Source organism: Diorhabda sublineata, chromosome 1 (assembly GCF_026230105.1).
Source record: "Diorhabda sublineata isolate icDioSubl1.1 chromosome 1, icDioSubl1.1, whole genome shotgun sequence".
NCBI classification, from domain to species: domain Eukaryota; kingdom Metazoa; phylum Arthropoda; class Insecta; order Coleoptera; family Chrysomelidae; genus Diorhabda; species Diorhabda sublineata.
In genome coordinates, this window is record NC_079474.1 from 11,494,418 (window position 1) to 11,517,759 (window position 23,342).

General features: G+C 29.3%; 1 protein-coding gene across 1 annotated transcript in view; it reads left to right on the top strand.

Moving 5' to 3' along the window:
* Positions 1 to 23,342, top strand: part of LOC130452471 (sine oculis-binding protein homolog) — a 31,761-nt gene that overhangs the window by 1,656 nt on the left and 6,763 nt on the right. Inside the window, exon 2 of the mRNA XM_056791775.1 lies at positions 22,426 to 22,558. Coding sequence (XP_056647753.1) covers positions 22,426 to 22,558 — 133 coding nt within the window. The remainder of the gene's footprint in view (positions 1 to 22,425; positions 22,559 to 23,342) is intronic.

Consider the following 23,342-nt stretch of genomic DNA (forward strand, 5'->3'; position numbering starts at 1 on the left):
AAATACTTAGAATCGTTCGGGCTATCAAAGCTCATAATAATTTTCTATTATTTCAATCCTGCGATTAGAAATAAAACACACTCAAAGCCTGCTGATAGATCCCCCACTTTTTGTAAAGTGGTAAGTTCTTATGTTAAAATCATTCTTTATGAACGTGAAGTTGCTTAAAAGTCAAAGTTCAAACCCTTAGGGTCCATCTATAAATTACGTCACACGTGAAGGGTGACATTGTGTGACAATGTGGTGAGGGTGGTCCTAAATTTCGTGATGACACGTTTCAAAATCTATTACAACCTAAATGTTGAAACACGAACTTTAAAATTATTAACATGCGAAACAAATTTGAAATTAGCAAAGAAAGTAATTTAGATGCTCTATATCGTAAACCATATTTTGCATCATACAAAGCCGCTAATCGACAAAAGCAATTATAGTTTTTCCAATATCAATTGCAGATTATAAAAACTTATATAAGAACCCTGGACTGGAATCATTATAAATTGGACGGCATCATACGCAGATGCACTCAATTGTAGTCCTACTTGGAACTTATATATTATACAACGTAAATAGACGAGTAAAATATACTTTGTCTGTAAGGGAGTTTGGTTTAAACCGGATATCAGACAAGAACTGAGACCTTTTTGTACCCCATTCGTTTTTTTTTCCTGGAAAACGAAATGTCAAAGCAAAAACAATAAAGAAAAATGAATTGTTTGCAAATAAAACAAAAAAAATAAATTTCAATTCCAAAGTATCTTTATAAGAATCGTCTAAACTAGATTGAATTATTGAGGGTTGTAAAGAGGGTGATACCACATACTCATCTTCTTCTTTTATAACATGCTCAACACTGCTCCAACTCACATAACTGTCTTCTGCAATTGATATTGGAAGAACTATACAGGGTGTCCCACGACAAGTTAAAACTATCTGTATTTGGCAAAATACTTACACTAAAATTATGAAAATTTGTACGTTTGGGTTTTAGGAAACGATCTTTTTAACTAAAATATTTTCAAAGATGGCCGACTTCCGGTTCCACTGTAACTTTGTTATTTTAAAAGGAACACCCTGTGTATTCATACATTTTTGAAATCTACGTAAAATTTTAGTACACTTTTGTCTGAAAACTTTTTTCGAAAAATTCATACTTTTTGAGTTATTAAAATTTTGTAAAAAATTTGACCGTTGCAGACCCTTATAAATTAGTTTTTTACGAAGATACCCTTAAATATATGAAAATGGTTTCTGTTCGGTTGCTTTTAGCAAGGTCAGACGTATTTGAATCTGTGTTGAAAAATTCTTCATTTTAGACAGGGTGTGTATAAATAGTATTCAAAGTTTAACTTCATAAATATCAAATTTCTTTCTTTTTTTAAACAGTAATACCCGTTTTTTTTATTTTAATGCATTCAGGGGTGAAATATAAGGCAAATTCATGTATACTTTCCTATACCTAAACCTTGCCGTTATCCAGATATTAAATATTTTCTGAAAATTTTTATTAAATTTAGAACGAGTTATTTTAACAATTGACAAATGACAGTTGAATGAGTGTCATTTATTACAAAGCCTACTAAAAGTATACATAAAAAATTAAAACTTGTTAAAAAATACAATAATTTAAAACCTCAAATATCTCGTAAACGTCTAAAAGTTGGAATAGGATTAGTAAATACAATTTGATTTGATTTTTTTTACAGAACCTGACAAAATAAAGAAAAATACTTTTTTATTTCTTAGTGCTTGTATCGACGTGTCAAAATAAAATTTAAACCCCACCTGCATCTCTAAGAATTTACAGAAAACATTTAACACGTCGAGCCCCGGCGCAGTCCATTGGTCCTCAACTGAACTTACCTCACAACCCAGATCGGGCCTATGGACCACACGACGTAATTTATTTTAAACCTTCTCCAAAGCCCAAGGGACTGCATTTTCTTGGGTCTTACAGTTGGGTTGGACCGCCCTAGGTCCTTGAAACATTACCCAAAAAAACCCAAAAAGCTTACTTTCATATTTTGGTTAGGTTATTTTGGTTAGGTTTTTTCGGCATTATTCAAATAAACTTGGATTATAACTTTAAATATGTGAAATGTTTACATTACCTGTACATATTTTCATATATTTTTTTGGGGTATAAAAAAATGATATTTTATAAAACAATTTTTTGTGTGCGGTCCACCTGGGGAAAGTTGTACCGATAATTTTTTCGCATTTTTTATTTCAAGTAGATTTTTTCATTATTTTTCCTTGAAATTACACCCCATATGGAGACTATAATAGGGCAAAAAAATTATTGGGCCAGGGGGAAATTTCATCCAATTCTGTTGGGGCTCAACGTGTTAATATCTGGTTAACGGTAAGGTATAGTATATAAAGTATATATGAATTTGCCTTATTTTTCACCCCCGAATGCATTAAAATAGAAAAAAACAGGGTACTTCTGTTTAAAAAAATAAAGAAATTTGATATTTATGAAGTTAAACTTTGAACACTTTTTATACACACCCTGTATAAAATGAAGAATTTTTCAACATAGATTCAAATACGTCTGACCTTGCTAAAAGCAACCGAACAGAAACCATTTTCATATATTTAAGGGTATCTTCGTAAAAAACTAATTTATAAGGGTCTGCAACGGTCAAATTTCTTACAAAAAATTTAATAACTCAAAAAGTATGAATTTTTCGAAAAAAGTTTTCAGACAAAAGTGTACTAAAATTTTACGTAGATTTCAAAAATGTATGAATACACAGGGTGTTCCTTTTAAAATAACAAAGTTACAGTGGAACCGGAAGTCGGCCATCTTTGAAAATATTTTAGTTAAAAAGATCGTTTCCTAAAACCCAAACGTACAAATTTTCATAATTTTACTGTAAGTATTTTGCCATATACAGATAGTTTTAACTTGTCGTGGGACACCCTGTATAGTTCTTCCAATATCAATTGCAGAAGACAGTTATGTGAGTTGGAGCAGTGTTGAGCATGTTATAAAAGAAGAAGATGAGTATGTGGTATCACCCTCTTTACAACCCTCAATAATTCAATCTAGTTTCGACGATTCTTATAAAGATACTTTGGAATTGAAATTTATTTTTTTTGTTTTATTTGCAAACAATTCATTTTTCTTTATTGTTTTTGCTTTGACATTTCGTTTTCCAGGAAAAAAAAACGAATGGGGTACAAAAAGGTCTCAGTTCTTGTCTGATATCCGGTTTAAACCAAACTCCCTTACAGACAAAGTATATTTTACTCGTCTATTTACGTTGTATAATATATAAGTTCCAAGTAGGACTACAATTGAGTGCATCTGCGTATGATGCCGTCCAATTTATAATGATTCCAGTCCAGGGTTCTTATATAAGTTTTTATAATCTGCAATTGATATTGGAAAAACTATAATTGCTTTTGTCGATTAGCGGCTTTGTATGATGCAAAATATGGTTTACGATATAGAGCATCTAAATTACTTTCTTTGCTAATTTCAAATTTGTTTCGCATGTTAATAATTTTAAAGTTCGTGTTTCAACATTTAGGTTGTAATAGATTTTGAAACGTGTCATCACGAAATTTAGGACCACCCTCACCACATTGTCACACAATGTCACCCTTCACGTGTGACGTAATTTATAGATGGACCCTAAGGGTTTGAACTTTGACTTTTAAGCAACTTCACGTTCATAAAGAATGATTTTAACATAAGAACTTACCACTTTACAAAAAGTGGGGGATCTATCAGCAGGCTGAGTAGGCTTTGGTGTGTTTTATTTCGAATCGCAGGATTGAAATAATAGAAAATTATTATGAGCTTTGATAGCCCGAACGATTCTAAGTATTTTGGAAAAAATGCGATGGAATTGAGCGGATCGAAAGTAAATATATAAAAAAAAATTTTAAGGATATTGGAATGGATGCTAGTGATTACTACAGAGTGATTAAATTTTTCCTTGTCTCATATCTGAATCAGCGATAAGGGGTTTAAATAATAATAAAAAGGTTGCTGTTTAAGTTATGAGGTATGGCAACACTGATGTGAATACGTCAAATCTGACATCGCGATCATAAAGTTCGACATTTTCAATCTTGAACGTGTTCAGAACCTGTTGTCATACAAGTGTCATTTGAGTAGATACTTGAAACATTCATCTTGGTGAAAAAAATGGAATTTAATTTGATTAATATTAATTATAATAAAACAAAGTAAAAATGAAATTAGTCAGCTATTAGTCGGTAGTTGCGATTACACGTTTCGATAACTAAGATATCCTCTTCATGGACCAAAGCTGATATACGTATTTAGATTTATGTTTGACAGCTTTTATTATGTTATGTTAAATTTTTCTTTACGTAATATTTGAAGAATGAGATAAAGATCGCAATCTTTAATGGACCAGGGTTTATTTTGCTTATTTTTAATTCGCTAGACGGGAAAATAATTGGATGCCAAACTAGTTAGTATTCGATTTTACCGAAAAAAATAATAAATTCGCAGTATCCGCGTATCCAAAAGAGCACATCGAACAAAAGCAGTCATAAAATAGTTATTGATAAAGCTGGGACTTATTTATGGAAATCCGGGATGGTTGCAGCCCCCAACTGGATTCCCAGTTGCTAGAATAAGTTTAATTTGTAATCTGCTGATTGGGGCATTAATTTTGGATAAACATTTTGATGCCAAAAGATTAGATATTGCGCAACTTGACAATCGCTCAAAAAAAGCTTCAAAATATTTCCATAAGATCGTGACTGGCGGAGAATCTTTGCATACGAACCCGAAAATCGACTGTATGAGTCTTTCAAATCCAACAAAAGTGGTTCGCGCATGAAGTATTTCGATGCAAATGGCTGCCTTTTTTATCAGAAAAACAGGAAATATCCTCACGGTTCCAATAGAGCAACGTAGAAGTTTCAATTCTGAATGTTATACCAGAAGTGTTCGACACAATCAAAGAAACCAATCGAACACAAAGGACACGGTTATCACCGCTACGAGATTCAGAATTCAATAAACAACATTTAACAAAACCGTTTGTATTACCCATGCTGTAGTATTATCATTTGGCGGCCTTTTACTGTTGGTGGATAAAAAAAGCCTATCTTCGACTTCTAACAGTTTTATCTTGCCAAATGTCCTTCATTAATCCAGAAATACCTGGACTGAAGAGGGAGAACCAGCTGCAAAGAAGCCAAAGATCGTTCCATCAGCAATCAAGGTTCTTATTGCGACATTGGAGCGAGGAAATCAAACAAAACCGACCGCATTTGGCCAGATTTAGCCTCCTCGGATTATTTTCTGCTCCCAGATTTAGAAATGAGAGTCGGTGGTCAAACATTTTTCTACAATGAAGAGGTTATGTCGACAATTAATAACTTGGCGATTTTTATTACAAAACAGGTATCGAACTTATTGAACATCGTTGGGAAAAGTGTTTGGAGCTAAAAGAAGATTCCGTTGAAAAATAATTATATTTTTTTCCAAAATTTTCGTGTTTTCTTTGTTGGGCCAAGTACTTCTGGGATCTTCCTCGTAGATATAAAACTGATTTTTTTAAGCTCTTGTGGTAACTCTGGGACGTCGAAATTTTTACAGGTTAATATGCTAACCCTGCTGGGACCATCCTCGTACTATATACTTTTCTTCGAGGTGTTTCTTTCCAATGATTTTCTTTATGAAATTTCGGATTTTCTATGGCTTTTAAACTCGCCACATTTCTCTTCTTCAATAAATAGTAGATTTTCCAACATCATTAATTAGAAAACACTCTGTATATAGGAAATTTCTATATGGAAAACTATTTAATAAAACTCAAATTTTTCTTGAAATCCAAGGAATAAAATTATAATATGGCAACAACGTATAATTACGTCAATAGTTTGAATAGGTTAAATATCTTCAGAACTCCCCTTGGACTTGTATCATGGCAACGTATTTTTCTTCTTCAATGAATATATGTATATTTTTCAACATCATTAATTAGAAAACACTCTGTATATAGGAAATTTCTATACAGGAAACTATTTAATAAAACTCAAATTTTTCTTGGAATCCAAGGAAAAAAATTATAACATGGCAACAACGTATAATTACGTCAATATTTAAATAGGTTATATTTCTTGAGAACCTCCCGTTCAAATTGTATCATGACAACGTATTTTTCTTCTTCAATGAATATATGTATATTTTTCAACATCATTAATTAGAAAACACTCTGTATATAGGAAATTTATATACAGGAAACTATTTAATAAAACTCAAATTTTTCTTGGAATCCAAGGAAAAAAATTATAACATGGCAACAACGTATAATTACGTCAATATTTAAATAGGTTATATTTCTTGAGAACCTCCCGTTCAAATTGTATCATGACAACGTATTTTTCTTCTTCAATGAATATATGTATATTTTTCAACATCATTAATTAGAAAACACTCTGTATATAGGAAATTTATATACAGGAAACTATTTAATAAAACTCAAATTTTTCTTGGAATCCAAGGAAAAAAATTATAACATGGCAACAACGTATAATTACGTCAATATTTAAATAGGTTATATTTCTTGAGAACCTCCCGTTCAAATTGTATCATGACAACGTATTTTTCTTCTTCAATGAATATATGTATATTTTTCAACATCATTAATTAGAAAACACTCTGTATATAGGAAATTTATATACAGGAAACTATTTAATAAAACTCAAATTTTTCTTGGAATCCAAGGAAAAAAATTATAACATGGCAACAACGTATAATTACGTCAATATTTAAATAGGTTATATTTCTTGAGAACCTCCCGTTCAAATTGTATCATGACAACGTATTTTTCTTCTTCAATGAATATATGTATATTTTTCAACATCATTAATTAGAAAACACTCTGTATATAGGAAATTTATATACAGGAAACTATTTAATAAAACTCAAATTTTTCTTGGAATCCAAGGAAAAAAATTATAACATGGCAACAACGTATAATTACGTCAATATTTAAATAGGTTATATTTCTTGAGAACCTCCCGTTCAAATTGTATCATGACAACGTATTTTTCTTCTTCAATGAATATATGTATATTTTTCAACATCATTAATTAGAAAACACTCTGTATATAGGAAATTTCTATACAGGAAACTATTTAATAAAACTCAAATTTTTCTTGGAATCCAAGGAAAAAAATTATAACATGGCAACAACGTATAATTACGTCAATATTTAAATAGGTTATATTTCTTGAGAACCTCCCGTTCAAATTGTATCATGACAACGTATTTTTCTTCTTCAATGAATATATGTATATTTTTCAACATCATTAATTAGAAAACACTCTGTATATAGGAAATTTCTATACAGGAAACTATTTAATAAAACTCAAATTTTTCTTGGAATCCAAGGAAAAAAATTATAATATGGCAACAACGTATAATTACGTCAATATTTAAATAGGTTAGATTTCTTCAGAACCTCCCGTTCAAATTGTATCATGACAACGCATTTTTCTTCTTCAATAAATAGTAGATTTTCCAACATCATTAATTAGAAAACACTCTGTATATAGGAAATTTCTATACGGAAAACTATTTAATAAAACTCAAATTTTCCTTGGAATCCAAGGAAAAAAATTATAATATGGCAACAACGTATAATTACGTCAATAGTTTGAATAGGTTAAATATCTTCAGAACTTCCCGTTGGACTTGTATCATGGCAACGTATTTTTCTTTTTCAATGAATATATGTATATTTTTCAACATCATTAATTAGAAAACACTCTGTATATAGGAAATTTCTATACGGGAAACTATTTAATAAAACTCAAATTTTTCTTGGAATCCAAGAAAAAAAATTATAACATGGCAACAACGTATAATTACGTCAATATTCAAATAGGTTAGATTTTTTCAGAACCTCCCGTTCAAATTGTATTATGACAACGCAATTTTCCTTCTTCAATAAATAGTAGATTTTCCAACATCATTAATTAGAAAACACTCTGTATATAGGAAATTTCTATACGGGAAACTATTTAATAAAACTCAAATTTTCCTTGGAATCCAAGGAAAAAAATTATAACATGGCAACAACGTATAATTACGTCAATATTTAAATAGGTTAGATTTTTTCAGAACCTCCCGTTCGAATTGTATCATGGCAACGCATTATTTTTCTTCAATAAATAGTAGATTTTCCAACATCATTAATTAGAAAACACTTTGTATATAGGAATAAGAAAAAAATTGTAATATGGCAACAACGTATAAATACGTCAATAGTTTGAATAGGTTAAGTTTTTCGTTCGGTAATTCGATGCCCAGTGCGTTTGATAAATTTTGTTCTATTAGAAAAACAAGTAGATCGTAATTTAACTAAGATCGGCATAAATCACTGTTGTACGCCACTGCTGTCGAGCATAAAATATCACAGTATTTACGACTGTGCCTGCGATGGGTATCGGTTAACGCGCCATCTGTCATACGATACGGGCGATCGCCTTACTGCTGCGTATCCAGTTGCAAACCCCGACAAGGCAAGGGCTCGTGCTCCACACAGAATTTAAGTATATAAAAATAGATAACGTTGTTTGTATATATCTTTTCCATTTAATTCTTCGGAATACAAGATTAACAGATTAAAAATAATTAATAGGTGCAATTGTACGAGATTTTATTTCGAGATGGTGAACTGGGTATCTTATTTCAAGCAGCGGTGGACGAGATTGAAAATTATTTTTATCAAAATGCCCTGTATTCAAAGTAAATTATTCAATTTCTTTTTTTGAATCTACAGTAATATTTAAAGCAAACAAAATCCAATAAATTCGACCCTGTTGCTAATGTTCTGTTTATAAACTTGGCTGATTTTGTTTCTCCCATTTCAGGAGATCCTATTACAGGTAAAAACGCCTTTGACTACACGCTAAATTTGAACTGATTAAATATTGCCTTCTACATCCTTTTTTTTATTCAAATCCGTATAAATGACTGGGATATATTAGTTTAGATAAACTTTACCGGATTGTTTATATGATAAGAGTCTTGCGTAACAAAAAAAGAAGAATGCGATGTTGCCGGATATATTTATTTTAATTGATTCGAAACAATTTTAATGTGTAATTATTTGAACTGACTCACTCACGTATTTTTATTAATTATGATTAGAAAAATATTTGTAACGATTGTTGAATCGATCACAATGATCAATTAACTTCCTTTAAATAAAAATATCAACAAAATTATCTATTTAATTATATAAATAAACGGAATTTTATCATTTGTAATTTTTATACGAGTCATTTGGTTATATTTTCACCGTTTTTAAACATAAGGAAAATATAGTGGAGCTAAATTGTGAAAAAAAAAAAAAAATAAAACAATCTACAGGGCGATTAATATCGACAGTTAGACTAAATAATATAAAATATTTACGTCATGATCCTGACAAGGATAATGATATGAATTTCTGTTGAAAATCAATATACAAAATTCATGAAATTAGTGAGTTTTTGCCAAGTGTGTGGAATTGCGATATTTTCTGGTTATTTATACGGGGTACATACGAAAAAAATGAAATCAAATAGTAGTTTATACACTATTTTGTTGATCCTGACAAGGATTGAGTAACTAATTAAATAAATTAATATATTTTCATCAGTTTTTGGCACGTATGGGAAATTGCGATATTTTCTGGTTATTTATACGGGGTACATACGAAAAAAATGAAATCAAATAGTAGTTTATACAATATTTTGTTGATCCTGACAAGGATTGAGTAACTAATTAAATAAATTAATATATTTTCATCAGTTTTTGGCACGTATGGGAAATTGCGATATTTTCTGGTTATTTATACGGGGTACATACGAAAAAAATGAAATCAAATAGTAGTTTATACACTATTTTGTTGATCCTGACAAGGATTGAGTAACTAATTAAATAAATTAATATATTTTTATCAGTTTTTGGCACGTATGGGAAATTGCGATATTTTCTGGTTATTTATACGGGGTACATACGAAAAAAATGAAATCAAATAGTAGTTTATACAATATTTTGTTGATCCTGACAAGGAAAGAGTAACTAATTAAATAAATTAATATATTTTTATCAGTTTTTGGCACGTATGGGAAATTGCGATATTTTCTGGTTATTTATACGGGGTACATACGAAAAAAATGAAATCAAATAGTAGTTTATACACTATTTTGTTGATCCTGACAAGGAAAGAGTAACTAATTAAATAAATCAATATATTTTTATCAGTTTTTGGCACGTATGGGAAATTGCGATATTTTCTGGTTATTTATACGGGGTACATACGAAAAAAATGAAATCAAATAGTAGTTTATACAATATTTTGTTGATCCTGACAAGGAAAGAGTAACTAATTAAATAAATTAATATATTTTTATCAGTTTTTGGCACGTATGGGAAATTGCGATATTTTCTGGTTATTTATACGGGGTACATACGAAAAAAATGAAATCAAATAGTAGTTTATACAATATTTTGTTGATCCTGACAAGGAAAGAGTAACTAATTAAATAAATCAATATATTTTTATCAGTTTTTGGCACGTATGGGAAATTGCGATATTTTCTGGTTATTTATACGGGGTACATACGAAAAAAATGAAATCAAATAGTAGTTTATACAATATTTTGTTGATCCTGACAAGGAAAGAGTAACTAATTAAATAAATTAATATATTTTTATCAGTTTTTGGCACGTATGGGAAATTGCGATATTTTCTGGTTATTTATACGGGGTACATACGAAAAAAATGAAATCAAATAGTAGTTTATACAATATTTTGTTGATCCTGACAAGGAAAGAGTAACTAATTAAATAAATTAATATATTTTTATCAGTTTTTGTCACGTATGGGAAATTGCGATATTTTCTGGTTATTTATACGGGGTACATACGAAAAAAATGAAATCAAATAGTAGTTTATACACTATTTTGTTGATCCTGACAAGGAAAGAGTAACTAATTAAATAAATCAATATATTTTTATCAGTTTTTGGCACGTATGGGAAATTGCGATATTTTCTGGTTATTTATACGGGGTACATACGAAAAAAATGAAATCAAATAGTAGTTTATACAATATTTTGTTGATCCTGACAAGGAAAGAGAAAACTAATTAAATAAATTAATATATTTTTATCTGTTTTTGGCACGTATGGGAAATTGCGATATTTTCTGGTTATTTATACGGGGTACATACGAAAAAAATGAAATCAAATAGTAGTTTATACAATATTTTGTTGATCCTGACAAGGATTGAGTAACTAATTAAATAAATTAATATATTTTTATCAGTTTTTGGCACGTATGGGAAATTGCGATATTTTCTGGTTATTTATACGGGGTACATACGAAAAAAATGAAATTAAATAGTAGTTTATACAATATTTTGTTGATCCTGACAAGGATTGAGTAACTAATTAAATAAATTAATATATTTTCATCAGTTTTTGGCACGTATGGGAAATTGCGATATTTTCTGGTTATTTATACGGGGTACATACGAAAAAAATGAAATCAAATAGTAGTTTATACAATATTTTGTTGATCCTGACAAGGAAAGAGTAACTAATTAAATAAATCAATATATTTTTATCAGTTTTTGGCACGTATGGGAAATTGCGATATTTTCTGGTTATTTATACGGGGTACATACGAAAAAAATGAAATCAAATAGTAGTTTATACAATATTTTGTTGATCCTGACAAGGAAAGAGTAACTAATTAAATAAATTAATATATTTTTATCAGTTTTTGGCACGTATGGGAAATTGCGATATTTTCTGGTTATTTATACGGGGTACATACGAAAAAAATGAAATCAAATAGTAGTTTATACAATATTTTGTTGATCCTGACAAGGATTGAGTAACTAATTAAATAAATTAATATATTTTTATCAGTTTTTGGCACGTATGGGAAATTGCGATATTTTCTGATTATTTATACGGGGTACATACGAAAAAAATGAAATTAAATAGTAGTTTATACAATATTTTGTTGATCCTGACAAGGAAAGAGAAAACTAATTAAATAAATTAATATATTTTTATCTGTTTTTGGCACGTATGGGAAATTGCGATATTTTCTGGTTATTTATACGGGGTACATACGAAAAAAATGAAATCAAATAGTAGTTTATACAATATTTTGTTGATCCTGACAAGGATTGAGTAACTAATTAAATAAATTAATATATTTTTATCAGTTTTTGGCACGTATGGGAAATTGCGATATTTTCTGGTTATTTATACGGGGTACATACGAAAAAAATGAAATTAAATAGTAGTTTATACAATATTTTGTTGATCCTGACAAGGATTGAGTAACTAATTAAATAAATTAATATATTTTCATCAGTTTTTGGCACGTATGGGAAATTGCGATATTTTCTGGTTATTTATACGGGGTACATACGAAAAAAATGAAATCAAATAGTAGTTTATACACTATTTTGTTGATCCTGACAAGGAAAGAGTAACTAATTAAATAAATCAATATATTTTTATCAGTTTTTGGCACGTATGGGAAATTGCGATATTTTCTGGTTATTTATACGGGGTACATACGAAAAAAATGAAATTAAATAGTAGTTTATACAATATTTTGTTGATCCTGACAAGGATTGAGTAACTAATTAAATAAATTAATATATTTTCATCAGTTTTTGGCACGTATGGGAAATTGCGATATTTTCTGGTTATTTATACGGGGTACATACGAAAAAAATGAAATCAAATAGTAGTTTATACAATATTTTGTTGATCCTGACAAGGAAAGAGTAACTAATTAAATAAATTAATATATTTTTATCAGTTTTTGGCACGTATGGGAAATTGCGATATTTTCTGGTTATTTATACGGGGTACATACGAAAAAAATGAAATCAAATAGTAGTTTATACAATATTTTGTTGATCCTGACAAGGATTGAGTAACTAATTAAATAAATTAATATATTTTTATCAGTTTTTGGCACGTATGGGAAATTGCGATATTTTCTGATTATTTATACGGGGTACATACGAAAAAAATGAAATTAAATAGTAGTTTATACAATATTTTGTTGATCCTGACAAGGAAAGAGTAACTAATTAAATAAATCAATATATTTTTATCAGTTTTTGGCACGTATGGGAAATTGCGATATTTTCTGGTTATTTATACGGGGTACATACGAAAAAAAATGAAATCAAATAGTAGTTTATACACTATTTTGTTGATCCTGACAAGGAAAGAGTAACTAATTAAATAAATCAATATATTTTTATCAGTTTTTGGCACGTATGGGAAATTGCGATATTTTCTGGTTATTTATACGGGGTACATACGAAAAAAATGAAATCAAATAGTAGTTTATACAATATTTTGTTGATCCTGACAAGGAAAGAGTAACTAATTAAATAAATTAATATATTTTTATCAGTTTTTGGCACGTATGGGAAATTGCGATATTTTCTGGTTATTTATACGGGGTACATACGAAAAAAATGAAATCAAATAGTAGTTTATACAATATTTTGTTGATCCTGACAAGGATTGAGTAACTAATTAAATAAATTAATATATTTTTATCAGTTTTTGGCACGTATGGGAAATTGCGATATTTTCTGATTATTTATACGGGGTACATACGAAAAAAATGAAATTAAATAGTAGTTTATACAATATTTTGTTGATCCTGACAAGGAAAGAGTAACTAATTAAATAAATCAATATATTTTTATCAGTTTTTGGCACGTATGGGAAATTGCGATATTTTCTGGTTATTTATACGGGGTACATACGAAAAAAAATGAAATCAAATAGTAGTTTATACACTATTTTGTTGATCCTGACAAGGAAAGAGTAACTAATTAAATAAATCAATATATTTTTATCAGTTTTTGGCACGTATGGGAAATTGCGATATTTTCTGGTTATTTATACGGGGTACATACGAAAAAAATGAAATCAAATAGTAGTTTATACAATATTTTGTTGATCCTGACAAGGATTGAGTAACTAATTAAATAAATTAATATATTTTTATCAGTTTTTGGCACGTATGGGAAATTGCGATATTTTCTGGTTATTTATACGGGGTACATACGAAAAAAATGAAATCAAATAGTAGTTTATACAATATTTTGTTGATCCTGACAAGGATTGAGTAACTAATTAAATAAATTAATATATTTTTATCAGTTTTTGGCACGTATGGGAAATTGCGATATTTTCTGGTTATTTATACGGGGTACATACGAAAAAAAATGAAATCAAATAGTAGTTTATACACTATTTTGTTGATCCTGACAAGGAAAGAGTAACTAATTAAATAAATTAATATATTTTTATCAGTTTTTGTCACGTATGGGAAATTGCGATATTTTCTGGTTATTTATACGGGGTACATACGAAAAAAAATGAAATCAAATAGTAGTTTATACACTATTTTGTTGATCCTGACAAGGAAAGAGTAACTAATTAAATAAATCAATATATTTTTATCAGTTTTTGGCACGTATGGGAAATTGCGATATTTTCTGGTTATTTATACGGGGTACATACGAAAAAAATGAAATCAAATAGTAGTTTATACAATATTTTGTTGATCCTGACAAGGATTGAGTAACTAATTAAATAAATTAATATATTTTTATCAGTTTTTGGCACGTATGGGAAATTGCGATATTTTCTGGTTATTTATACGGGGTACATACGAAAAAAATGAAATCAAATAGTAGTTTATACAATATTTTGTTGATCCTGACAAGGATTGAGTAACTAATTAAATAAATTAATATATTTTTATCAGTTTTTGGCACGTATGGGAAATTGCGATATTTTCTGGTTATTTATACGGGGTACATACGAAAAAAATGAAATTAAATAGTAGTTTATACAATATTTTGTTGATCCTGACAAGGATTGAGTAACTAATTAAATAAATTAATATATTTTCATCAGTTTTTGGCACGTATGGGAAATTGCGATATTTTCTGGTTATTTATACGGGGTACATACGAAAAAAATGAAATCAAATAGTAGTTTATACAATATTTTGTTGATCCTGACAAGGAAAGAGTAACTAATTAAATAAATTAATATATTTTTATCAGTTTTTGGCACGTATGGGAAATTGCGATATTTTCTGGTTATTTATACGGGGTACATACGAAAAAAATGAAATCAAATAGTAGTTTATACAATATTTTGTTGATCCTGACAAGGAAAGAGTAACTAATTAAATAAATTAATATATTTTTATCAGTTTTTGGCACGTATGGGAAATTGCGATATTTTCTGGTTATTTATACGGGGTACATACGAAAAAAATGAAATCAAATAGTAGTTTATACAATATTTTGTTGATCCTGACAAGGATTGAGTAACTAATTAAATAAATTAATATATTTTTATCAGTTTTTGGCACGTATGGGAAATTGCGATATTTTCTGGTTATTTATACGGGGTACATACGAAAAAAATGAAATTAAATAGTAGTTTATACAATATTTTGTTGATCCTGACAAGGATTGAGTAACTAATTAAATAAATTAATATATTTTCATCAGTTTTTGGCACGTATGGGAAATTGCGATATTTTCTGGTTATTTATACGGGGTACATACGAAAAAAATGAAATCAAATAGTAGTTTATACAATATTTTGTTGATCCTGACAAGGATTGAGTAACTAATTAAATAAATTAATATATTTTCATCAGTTTTTGGCACGTATGGGAAATTGCGATATTTTCTGGTTATTTATACGGGGTACATACGAAAAAAATGAAATCAAATAGTAGTTTATACAATATTTTGTTGATCCTGACAAGGAAAGAGTAACTAATTAAATAAATTAATATATTTTCATCAGTTTTTGGCACGTATGGGAAATTGCGATATTTTCTGGTTATTTATACGGGGTACATACGAAAAAAATGAAATTAAATAGTAGTTTATACAATATTTTGTTGATCCTGACAAGGATTGAGTAACTAATTAAATAAATTAATATATTTTCATCAGTTTTTGGCACGTATGGGAAATTGCGATATTTTCTGGTTATTTATACGGGGTACATACGAAAAAAATGAAATCAAATAGTAGTTTATACAATATTTTGTTGATCCTGACAAGGAAAGAGTAACTAATTAAATAAATTAATATATTTTTATCAGTTTTTGGCACGTATGGGAAATTGCGATATTTTCTGGTTATTTATACGGGGTACATACGAAAAAAATGAAATCAAATAGTAGTTTATACAATATTTTGTTGATCCTGACAAGGATTGAGTAACTAATTAAATAAATTAATATATTTTTATCAGTTTTTGGCACGTATGGGAAATTGCGATATTTTCTGGTTATTTATACGGGGTACATACGAAAAAAATGAAATCAAATAGTAGTTTATACAATATTTTGTTGATCCTGACAAGGATTGAGTAACTAATTAAATAAATTAATATATTTTCATCAGTTTTTGGCACGTATGGGAAATTGCGATATTTTCTGGTTATTTATACGGGGTACATACGAAAAAAATGAAATCAAATAGTAGTTTATACAATATTTTGTTGATCCTGACAAGGATTGAGTAACTAATTAAATAAATTAATATATTTTCATCAGTTTTTGGCACGTATGGGAAATTGCGATATTTTCTGGTTATTTATACGGGGTACATACGAAAAAAATGAAATTAAATAGTAGTTTATACAATATTTTGTTGATCCTGACAAGGATTGAGTAACTAATTAAATAAATTAATATATTTTCATCAGTTTTTGGCACGTATGGGAAATTGCGATATTTTCTGGTTATTTATACGGGGTACATACGAAAAAAATGAAATCAAATAGTAGTTTATACAATATTTTGTTGATCCTGACAAGGATTGAGTAACTAATTAAATAAATTAATATATTTTCATCAGTTTTTGGCACGTATGGGAAATTGCGATATTTTCTGGTTATTTATACGGGGTACATACGAAAAAAATGAAATCAAATAGTAGTTTATACAATATTTTGTTGATCCTGACAAGGATTGAGTAACTAATTAAATAAATTAATATATTTTCATCAGTTTTTGGCACGTATGGGAAATTGCGATATTTTCTGGTTATTTATACGGGGTACATACGAAAAAAATGAAATCAAATAGTAGTTTATACAATATTTTGTTGATCCTGACAAGGATTGAGTAACTAATTAAATAAATTAATATATTTTCATCAGTTTTTGGCACGCGTGTGAAATTGCGTTATTCTTTGGTTATTTATACGGGGTACATACGAAAAAAATTAAATCAAATGTCAAGGATAAAGTTACGAATTAATTAATTTAACATATTTTTATCAGTTTTTGGCACGTGTGTGAAATTGTAATTTTTTCTGGTTATTTATACGCGGTAAATGAAAAAATCATCCAACTATTAGTTTATGGGCTATTCTGATTAAATGCGGAGGATAATAAAACGAATTTATGAAATTATCATGAACTTCAAATTTTTTAGAAAATTTTTTGGTCGAACAGTCTCTTAGAAATGAAATTGTCGACGAACTGGCTAAAATCCTTCATTTGCTTTATATTAGGAAAAAAAATATAATGGAACTTAACAATGATTCTTGGCATAAGAATAAAATGACATGTGACAAAATTAATATCACTATTGTAGATCTGTACCTGATTCCCAGTACCAGAGCTGTCCGAAAGATATATTGATGGTTGCATCTCGATTTTGTAAAACTGGGACTGCGTGCTTACGTAGTTTCCTAATAGGGAGGTTCATTTGCATGGCCACCGCGTTCCCATGATTTAAATAGAATGGATTTATTTTTTAAGGATATCTTAAAAGCTTGGTATAGTTTTGCAGATTATAAAAACCCTTGCCGACAATTTTGTTTGATCTACCATAGGCGTAGATACCTCTTTTTATAAATTCATTAATACTTTTAAAAATATTTATATCTTATGCGAGAAAGTATTAGTTAAAAGGGAATCGAATCATTATTAATTGGACGGCATTAGACAGACCGTTATTTAGAGAGATGCACTTAAATGTAATCCTGCTTGGAACTTGGAAAAAAAATCATTATTATACCTCTTTAACTTTCTACAATTGTAAAGGCGTTTGGTTTAAACAGGGTACCAGACGTGAACTGGGTCCTTTTTGTATGATTATTTTCTTCAGAATGTCTTTTATAACAATTTTCTCATGATTTTTTTCCTTTTTATAAAAAAATCGATTGTAAAAGTAATTTTTTCTATTTTCTTACTGTACAGATCGTCCTCATAAAATTTACGGATCGTTAACCATCGGGCGTAAGCCGCCCCTGGTTTTCAGATAGTAGTGTGGAAATTATTTATTCCGTCAAATTACATAGATTTACGTAATCTTCCATTGGAAATTCATAATGTTGGAATGTATAATTTTCGTGTGAAAGAATTTTTTTCACGTCATCTACTCACTCCCGAATTTCTTACCTCAAGTCCTGGAAAACCCTGTATATTAAACTAACTACTTATATGGATACGTTAAAAGGGTATTCGATAGGTGAATAGCGAACTATAATATACATGTGTATATATAAATATCGTTTACGTAGACTGCATTAGTGTTTCACATTAAAATTACTGTATGAAGTTGATACGACGTGTATCGAGTTTCGTCTCTTTTTACCCAAGCTGAGACACAGAGTCAGAGAGGAGCAGAGGTGTAAATTTAGCTTCTCCCGATATTTTAGACTATATACTATCTCGTTACTTGATTTTGTGTCTGTATGTTGTATGTTTAACAGTCATTACCGTATCGTATACCTCGTACGGAATTTTGAATTTGCTATTCGAAATTACACTGGTCGACAAAATTTATCAATAGAGTATTATTTTCATAAACTTCAAAAATAAATGTTGAAATCGGAAAATATTTATTGTTTATTACTTTTTAAGCACGATTAATTGTAATACTTTATTCTATTTTTTTGCCACACGGAAACTTAAACCTAATTTTGACTGTACTATTACCACTAAACAATAATATAACAATGGAAAAAAATTTACACACGCCAGGTTTCTTTGTGACGTCAAGACAAATGATTTGATAAAAGTACACAAATCATTAACGCTTGGAAAATATATTAAAACTTTGAAAAACTATTTATCAATATAAAATATAAATTAATAACATGGTTTCAATAATCTGACTACTGTTCTTGTGGGACGTCAAGACTATTTAGAACACTCTATGCGTTTTTCTTCTCTCTTACTCTCCTAACCTAACCTCAATACTAATCCTACTGTATACAAAAGCTATAATTAATTATATTTATGGTCGTTAGACTCACATAAATGAAATAAGAAATTTGATAAGTTTTGGAACTTGAAGTGTCTAAGGGACATATGGAAACGCTTAACTACGACGTTGGTTCCCATCAGGGGAAGATCAGTATATCTTGATTCACAACTTTGTACAACTTTTCATTGGTATAAAATATAAATTAATAACATGGTTTCAATAATCTGACTACTGTTCTTGTTGGACGTCAAGACTATTTAGAACACTCTATGCGTTTTTCTTCTCTCTTACTCTCCTAACCTTACCTAAATACTAATCCTACTGTATACAAAAGCTATAATTAATTATATTTATGGTCGTTAGATTTACATAAATGAAATAAGAAATTTGATAAGTTATGGAGCTTGAAGTGTCTAAGGGACATATGGAAACGCTTAACTACGACGTTGGTTCCCATCAGCGGAAGATCAGTATATCTTGATTCACAACTTTGTACAACTTTTCATTGGTATAAAATATAAATTAATAACATGGTTTCAATAATCTGACTACTGTTCTTGTTGGACGTCAAGACTATTTAGAACACTCTATGCGTTTTTCTTCTCTCTTACTCTCCTAACCTAACCTCAATACTAATCCTACTGTATACAAAAGCTATAATTAATTATATTTATGGTCGTTAGACTCACATAAATGAAATAAGAAATTTGATAAGTTTTGGAACTTGAAGTGTCTAAGGGACATATGGAAACGCTTAACTACGGCGTTGGTTCCCATCAGGGGAAGATCAGTATAACTTGATTCACAACTTTGTACAACTTTTCATTGATATAAAATATAAATTAATAACATGGTTTCAATAATCTGACTACTGTTCTTGTTGGACGTCAAGACTATTTAGAACACTCTATGCGTGTTTATTCTATCTTAAATAACAATCCTATTGTATACAAAAGCTATAATTAATTATATTTATGGTCGTTAGATTTACATAAATGAAATAAGAAATTTGATAAGTTATGGAGCTTGAAGTGTCTAAGGGACATATGGAAACGCTTAACTACGACGTTGGTTCCCATCAGCGGAAGATCAGTATATCTTGATTCACAACTTTGTACAACTTTTCATTGGTATAAAATATAAATTAATAACATGGTTTCAATAATCTGACTACTGTTCTTGTTGGACGTCAAGACTATTTAGAACACTCTATGCGTGTTTATTCTCTCTTAAATAACAATCCTATTGTATACAAAAGCTATAATTAATTATATTTATGGTCGTTAGACTCACATAAATGAAATAAGAAATTTGATAAGTTTTGGAACTTGAAGTGTCTAAGGGACATATGGAAACGCTTAACTACGACGTTGGTTCCCATCAGCGGAAGATCAGTATATCTTGATTCACAACTTTGTACAACTTTTCATTGGTATAAAATATAAATTAATAACATGGTTTCAATAATCTGACTACTGTTCTTGTTGGACGTCAAGACTAATTAGAACACTCTATGCGTGTTTATTCTCTCTTAAATAACAATCCTATTGTATACAAAAGCTATAATTAATTATATTTATAGTCGCTATACTCACATCAATACAAAAATAAGGGTAAGTTAATTGAAAGTGTCTAAGGGACCTATGGATTCGCTTAACTACGACGTTGGTTCCCATCAGGGGAAGATCAGTATAACTTGATTCACAACTTTGCACAATTTTTTATTGATATAAAATATAAATTAATGAAGTGGTTTCAATAATCTGACTACTGTTCTTGTTGGACGTCAAGACTATTTAGAACACTCTATGCGTGTTTATTCTCTCTTAAATAACAATCCTATTGTATACAAAAGCTATAATTAATTATATTTATAGTCTCTATACTCACATCAATACAAAAATAAGGGTAAGTTAATTGAAAGTGTCTAAGGGACCTATGGAATCGCTTAACTACGACGTTGGTTCCCATCAGGGGAAGATCAGTACAACTTGATTCACAACTTTGCACAACTTTTCATTGATATAAAATATAAATTAATGAAGTGGTTTCAATAATCTATAATTAATTATATTTATGGTCGTTATAGTCACATCAAAACAAAAATAAGGGTAAGTAATGAACAATAACATAAATGAAATAAGAAATTTGATAAGTTATGGAACTTCAAGTGTATAAGGGACCTATGGAATCGCTTAACTATGACGTTGGTCCCCATCAGGGGACGATCAGTTTACAATGAATCTTAACGAAGTTAAATAGAATCACAGTCACATTAATATAAGACAGAAATTAGATAATCCGAGACGATACGTTACTAGTACATACCCATACATACCAAACAGTGTAATTATATTATAAGTTTAACAAACTACACATGAAATTAGACAGATTCAAGTATTAAATCATTGGGAATTAATTTGCTCAAATTTTGGAAAACATAGATCCTTCAGTATCAAATTTGATACATAAAATACGATTAAAATTGGGATATATAGTATCCGAACGATGTACGAAATGAAAATTATCTATATAGTTGTTTCCTAGGAAATTTTGGACAAAATTCACAAAACATTTCAAAGTTTGTACCCTTCATTATTTCCTGTATTTGTGGCACAATTAACTTAACCTAACCTGCCTGTCACTAGTGCATATCCGGCTCGAAGGACCAAAAAGTGTAATTATATTATAAGTGTAACAAACTACACATGAAATTAGTCAGATTTAAGTATTAAATCAGTGGGAATACATTTTCTCGAATTTTGGAAAACTAAGGTATCTTAGCATCAGTTTCGATGTATAAAATACGACAAAAATTGAGATATTCAGTTGCCGAACGATGTAGGGAGTCAAAATTATCTATTTCCCAGATCATTCAACTTCATTTTTTGTTTATTAGACTATACGCAATGCCGAGTGTGTGAGTTATTTCCAAAGATATAACAGCGTCTAGTAAACTACTCATTGAAAATTTTTAGTACGCTAGGAAATTTTTTTTAATATTTTGAGGTTAATCAAGTGACATATAAGTGACAGTTGATAAAAAGTGTAAACTAGGATAAGATTTTTTTAGATAAAGTCGTAATTTTACTAGAAAGTTTTTTTAGGAATTCGCACAAAACGCCATGACAGAATTACTCGGTTGGTACGGGTACGAAAATTCTAGAGACGAATTGAGAATATCAAGAAACTGCAGAACATCACATTCCGATAGCTCTGGACTTTCGCCAAAACCTCCAGGTATTTTTTTTTACCTATAATTAATATTATAATTAATTACATTTTTTTGCCCAAATATATAATAAATATGTGTTATCTATTTGAACAGCCCGGTATATATTTACTTGTAGAAATAAATTTGTATCACCCCTTTTTCTAGGAAAAACAACTAAGCATTAAATAACGCACACTCACAATATATTAGGTATGCCCTTTTACCTTGTTTGATTAATGACATATTCGAAATTAGATTTAGTTCTAGGAAGCATGCCACATTAATTTTCCATATAACTGTGGATTATATCAAAATTATTAGCGAGAGAATTTTCAAACCAGCTGGCAACGTTGTAAACAGACAAACCAATTCCACCAAAATACTATTTTATAATTGAATAAATAAAAAACATTCTACACGTAATCAAAATGGCCGATTAACATTACATCGTATTCTATTGAACCAAGATTGTAACGTTGCCATATTTACAATCGTAATTAGTTTTAATGAAATTTTGATTTGTTTTGTGGAGAATTTGATATTTATACGAGGTCTGGCTATTGAATGACGAGAATTGTTACGAAAAAGGGTTTTATTATGAAAATTATTCTACATTCGAATGATCCTCTTCAATATACTCCCCTCCCCTCGCCTCACACCTTTCCATACGTTTTTTCCATTGATTCAAACAGTGCTGGAAGTCTTCTTTGGTGAGGGAGCTTAGGAGCTCTGGAGTTTTTTGCTTTACCGTTCAAACGACTCAAATCGGGTCCTTTTCAAAGCAGATTTTATCTTCGGAAACAAAAAAAA